Source organism: Limulus polyphemus, unplaced genomic scaffold (genome assembly GCF_000517525.1).
Source record: "Limulus polyphemus unplaced genomic scaffold, Limulus_polyphemus-2.1.2 Scaffold2642, whole genome shotgun sequence".
Classification (NCBI taxonomy): domain Eukaryota; kingdom Metazoa; phylum Arthropoda; class Merostomata; order Xiphosura; family Limulidae; genus Limulus; species Limulus polyphemus.
Genome location: NW_013668252.1, coordinates 86,615 through 93,018, shown reverse-complemented (window position 1 = coordinate 93,018; position 6,404 = coordinate 86,615). Strand labels below are relative to the sequence as shown.

The 6,404-nt window shown below is 32.9% G+C and overlaps 1 protein-coding gene across 3 annotated transcripts in view; it reads right to left on the bottom strand.

The window, feature by feature from the left end:
• LOC106467518 (synaptic vesicle membrane protein VAT-1 homolog) overlaps nucleotides 1–6,404 on the bottom strand; it is a 17,321-nt gene that overhangs the window by 3,072 nt on the left and 7,845 nt on the right. For all 3 annotated transcript variants that reach the window (XM_013927880.1, XM_013927879.2, XM_022395715.1), the window contains exons 4-6: nucleotides 6,076–6,246; nucleotides 5,005–5,094; nucleotides 1,835–2,079 (exon numbers count right to left, since the gene is read on the bottom strand). In XM_013927880.1, the coding sequence (XP_013783334.1) occupies nucleotides 1,835–2,079; nucleotides 5,005–5,094; nucleotides 6,076–6,246 (506 nt within the window). The remainder of the gene's footprint in view (nucleotides 1–1,834; nucleotides 2,080–5,004; nucleotides 5,095–6,075; nucleotides 6,247–6,404) is intronic.

Sequence of the window (6,404 nt, the reverse complement as noted above, 5' to 3'; positions counted from 1 at the left end):
TATAGTTTTTCATGCCAGAAGGCCTAAAAGTCTGGGCATAGCAAAAAAAAAAAAAAGAGAGAGAGAGAACTGTAGTAACATATCAACAGAATCAGCACATATGTAGGTAGAAATGCGTGCTTCAACATGTTTTATTTTCAACAACATTTGATATTATTACAAATATGTACATTCTATTAAAGTAAAGATAGTAAGACAACTACTGCATATTTCTTGTGTTGTCATTCTACTGAACAACTTTCATAATAGCATTATTGTTATTTTTACCACAAAAACGTTCATTCAGAAACTAATAGTATTTACTTATACTGTGGGTGGTAATTTTGGTTACGTCCTTTCAACCTCAACGTGTTTGACGACAACCAGGGGTGTTCAGAAGCTTTTTTCTGCTTCTCTTCAACCACGCTGCTTGGTGAGGGATGTACATAATTGTGAGTATTATAGTTTGGCCTGGATTTGGTTTGACCGGGTCTGGAGCATACATTAAGCTTAGAAAATCAGGCAGCGGCGCCTTTGAAAATGCGTCGGGTGGGATAAAGCACTAGGGCTAAATATTTTGGGTGGGGAAGGAGCCCATCTGTCGGTCCTTTTCAGGGCTAAGAGGAGGACCGTGGTCCAATTCTCAGAATTTTGCTGTGGGGGAAATGGGAGTACCCCCAGAAAACCCACTTTCACTGGTCAGGCACCGAATAATCTACCTGACCAGTGCCCAAAGTTGAAAAAGAAACGAATAAGTAAAGTTGTTTAAACATTTGTTTAACAACAAGTTAAAGCTTGGAATGGGGTGTATGTCTATGAGCCAGACTAGTATTTAATATTTCATCTGATTAAATATCCAATAGAATTACAGACATCAAATGTATTTATCTCATCAGAAAGAATGGAGTCACAGACCTCAACTATCCTACCACAAACAGAGCCAATAAGAACTAACCAGATATTAATGCCCTATCACAACGACTTCTATTGTTCTACTACAACCAATCACAGACTTCAACTATCCTACCACAAACAGAGCCAATAAGAACTAACCAGATATCAATGCCCTATCACAACGACTTCTATTGTTCTACTACAACCAATCACAGACTTCAACTATCCTACCACAATCAGGGCCAATAAGAACTAACCAGATATCAATGCCCTATCACAACGACTTCTATTGTTCTACTACAACCAATCACAGACTTCAACTATCCTACCACAAACAGAGCCAATAAGAACTAACCAGATATCAATGCCCTATCACAACGACTTCTATTGTTCTACTACAACCAATCACAGACTTCAACTATCCTACCACAAACAGGGCCAATAAGAACTAACCAGATTTCAATACCCTATCACAACCAGACTTCTGTTGTTCTACTACAACCAATTACAGACTTCAACTATCCTACCACAATCAGAGCCAATAAGAACTAACCAGATTTCAATGCCATATCACAACCAGACTTAATTGTTCTACTACAACCAAACACAGACTTCAACTATCCTACAACAACCAATCACAGACTTGCTATCCTACCACAATCAGGGCCCTAAATTACCTTACAACAACCATTGACAATAATTTCTTTTCCACAACCAAGGGTTGTACAGTGTCAATCAATAGGTCATATAGATTTTAAAATGTATGACTTAAAACTCTTTAATTAATTAGTTTATTACAGATTTCAACTGACTTACTCCACACTAAAACAAAACATAAATAATTGAAACCTTCAATTTACTTTATTTAATTAAAAACTCATTAAGAATTAATTAAAAGCATCCACTTTGTCACCTCATTATAAGCACATACAGTTTAAGCTAAATAGTTTAACTGTCTCACCTCATCAAAGCTCCATACAGAGTCAATTCTTGGCTTGATCTTGCCTTCTTCGTAAAGTTGAATTAAATGTGCCATCACTTCCTTGACCCGAGTGGGATTATTCTCGGTGAGCGTTCCCATGTTAAACCCACACACAGCATGATTATTCTTTGTCAAGTTCAACAAGCTCACGTTTTTCATTTGCCACCAGACTTTCAGTGCTCGCAGCAAGCTGCGTTTCTCTCCTCCAATCATGTTACTGATTCCTTGAATGTACAAAAAAAAACAGCTACTTACATCATCATTTTGTACTCCAATATTATTTATAGTAACACGAGACTTGTGATACAGACAATTTGTCTGCATTCAGTGCAGTTTTAAATAACTTGTAAATCTGTGCTTTGTTATGAGGAAAATGTTTTAGTGTTTGCTAATATCATGTAGTTACTACATAACCATACTTGATAACTAATAATAATAGCTAGCAACTGTAAAGTGGACTGTTGTTATTTTTCTTAGCACAAAGCAACACAATGACCTATCAGCACTCTGTCCACCAAGGGAAATTGAACCCCGAATTTATATGTTGGAAGCCCTTAAACTTACCATTGAAAAGTGGGGGGCATAAAGTGGACTGTCAATGAAAGTGTCTTAGTCTCTAATTTTAATAGTATTTTTTTTATTAACAGATTACTCCGAATTTAACATTTAATTACAATAATTAGAATCCAGATTATATTTAATTTGATTTGATTTTTAAGTTTTAAAAATGGCTTGTATTATCCATTTGTGACAAAGATGTTCTTTATAAAAGTGATGACTGTATCACAACCCAGTGGAAGCTGAAGTATTTCAAGATCTAGCCTTGCAAATATTACTTTGTGCAAAATACGATGATGTTTCTGTAAAAGAATCATGCAGGTTTACGAAACTGTAAAAGAACGAGTCAGTTTACTATGATCCTTGTATGTAATTGTATTATTAACAATTAACAAAGAAATTAATTATCTATCTTACTATATTTTCAGAAACTGCTTACAAAAATAATCTTTCTTTTGTCACTGCTCTTTAGGTGATGCATTTAATTTAGAATACATTTTAACTTAATTGTTTTATTCATCACAAGTTGTAGCTATAATTTCTTTTTCTTCAAACAATTATATGCCATCACTGTGTATGGCAATAATCTCACTGATATTATGTTTCATCACACCTGAAAACCTGTACCGAGTCAATTAACCAGAACTGTGTATGGCCATATACTGAGTCATATCATGATATTTCATCACATCTGAAAACATGTACCAAGACAGTTAACCAGAACTGTGTATGGCAATAAAGTCAGTCATATCATGGTATTTCATCACATCTGAAAACATGTACCGAGTCAGTTAATCAGAACTGTGTATGGCAATATACTGAGTCATATCATGGTATTTCATCACATCTGAAAACATGTACCGAGTCAGTTAATCAGAACTGTGTATGGCAATATACTGAGTCATATCATGGTACTTCATCACATCTGAAAACATGTACTGAGTCAGTTAATCAGAACTGTGTATGGCAATATACTGAGTCATATCATGATATTTCATCGCACCTGAAAACATGTACCGAGTCAGTTAACCAGAACTGTGTATGGCAATAAAGTCAGTCATATCATGGTATTTCATCACATCTGAAAACATGTACTGAGTTAATTAACCAGAACTGTGTATGGCAATATACTGAGTCATATTTCATCCCACTGGAAATTGTAAAAATGAAACATGCTTATCAACTTTATCACTAGTTATTAAGCAAAAATTTTAATTTCTATATCTTTACTTCAAAGTGTTTAGATGTTCTAACAGTTAACCAATGCAAGTTTCTATAAACAAAAGTAACACTTATAAACTACAAGTTAACAGTGTGAAAGTTTAATGTACTCGTTTACCCACATACAATTTTCATTTGGATAAATAGTGTTAGTAGTGAAACTTGATGATCACAACTATGTTTTTTAGTCTTACTTATGCATTGTACAATTCTGTATGACATTCACAGTATTCAACAGCTTTTATCCTGAAATGACATTGTCACAAGCGGCTTCTTACAAAACATTTTAGATAGAGTGTTTATTAGTTTCTCTTTTAGCCTTTTCGTACTATTGAAGTTTGAAGAAAATTTTTCAGAAGATTAATATTTATCTCTAATTATTAAAATAAACTGAAATTCATAGCAACTTTTCCCAGTAGCATTGACTATTTCTAATTTATGTGTTAGACCATATTCGTTGGAAGTATAATTTTGTTGTAAAAAAAACATTTACATTTTTTTCAATTTTACTAATTATCCATTTAGAAAGAAAAAAAAGGTTTTGTGATTTGATGTACCTAATTATCTTAATCATATTTTCTCTGTTCCCTTATTTTGAATGTTGCATCTTGAGGTTGGATACAGAATTTATCACCTTAATTAAGGTGTGAAGCTAATATACTGATGACAGTAATATATTAACAGTGTACTAAACTGAAGTTAGTTGTTTTCTATATTTAAAATTTCGCATTCCCAAGTCACTAAATAAACTATACAATGTTGTAATATTTGTAGATATTATATTACTTTAAATCATGACAGCTTATGGTAATTATGATTAACTTCTAGCATATTCAATAATCCATAGTTTACAAAGTACCCACTTCCAACATCTAAATAGTAAGAACGTGCAATTATGCACTTCAATATTACATACATCGAGACCATACTAAAACTATTATTGTAACAATTTTATCAAGAAAATCAAAACAAATGCTTTTAGTAGTAAGCTTTCTATACCACAAGTAATAATAATACTACAAACACTGAAACTTTAAAATAGAAGTATACTTATAATTTTGAGCAAATGATAACCCTTTTAACACCAAATTCATCATTATTTTTAATTGGTCACTCAACATCTCACTTTACAGCTTCTTCAGGAGCATTCCACTAAAACTCAAACTATAATTGATAATAAAAGGGTTACAAAAAAACTTTGTACTGTCAGTTACCGTTTATCTTTTAACGGAATGCTCCTGAAGAAGCTGTAAACCAAGATGTTGAGTGTCCAATTAAAGAATTTGGTGTTATAAGGTCTATTATTTCTAGCATTAAAATGTATTTTATACACCAATATGTACTACAATAAAATAAATGACAACCCTTACCAACATGAATCAAGCGGCCCATGTGCTTCAATACCTTCTGAGAACGAATGAAGTCAGAGCCAGAGAGAGAATCAACAATTATATCCACACCTGGAAAAAAGATTGATTAGATACATGTATTACTTCTGGTGATACTATTTCCAGTAGATTATTCTACAGACTGATTAAAACTGTGTTTCTACTTTCTTATTCTACTACTGAGGTGATAAAAGAAACCCAGTACAACTGCTGTAAAACCAGTTCACCAATCAGGTAGATCAAGAATAGTCATCCTCACAGTTCTCTCACATGCTAGAAGAAACATGGGGAATTATTGATGAAAGAAAAGAATCTTACTATTAAAGATACAAAGTTATTTAAATTGTACTTCAATTAGATATAGAAAAAATGATCACTTTAAATTCTTAGGTTTACCATTATTATAATTACTGAAATCTTTCACTCTCGCAAATAAAGTATTTGGAATCTTGCTGGATACCATACTGATTCCTCAAAAAGAAAGGATATTCGGCTTCTTGAATGTGCTAAACAATAAATGAGTAAGACGGATACGTAGAGGTCTGGCTAGATATGTTAGAGACAGAGATGAAAAATAGTGGTGAATACTGTAACCTGTAGACAACATGCCACACAAAAAATGTTAAACATTCCAAAATTTCATTTCTATGCAGCTCCAAAGGCCTTAGATGTAAATAAGGCATTTATTTATTAAGTTTTCTTAGAATTTTCTGCCCATCCCAAATAAGAGGTTTATATAATTAATACTTGAATTGTCTTGTTTTTTTCTCAATTCTGTAGTTAAAAGTTTATATTTGCTAAATACTATTATCTCTTGAAAATATAATGATTCATAACTTGTTTAACAAATGATTTTTTCTTTGTTTCCACTATTTAATGCAGTTTGAACAATTACGTATGAAACTAGGCCTTGAAAATAACTAGATTCCACAACTGTGTAGAAATTATGATATACCTATATCAATTAATTAACTAACTTGTAGGCTGGGTACCCAGAAAATGTTAAAGTGTCACTCCATATGGAAAAGAAAATGTCACAACAAGAGCACTTACCTGTCGGGGCATGACTTTGAACCTCCTGGACAAAATCAGTAGAATGATAATCAATAGCATGGGTGATGCCATTTTCACGAATAATTTCATGCTTAAATGCAGAGGCTGTTCCAAAAATGACCACATCTTCTACAGTCTTGCAAAGCTGTGTAACAGCCCACCCAAGGCCACCTGTAACAGTTATAAGTATATGAGATACCGCAAGCAAGTTTCCAGCCTAAAGTGCATAGACAAAACATTACTGTTTATACACTCACAAGAGTAAATATTTAAACACTCAGGATCAAAAAAGTTTGGTAAATCACATTAAAAAAATCAAAGAACCCTAG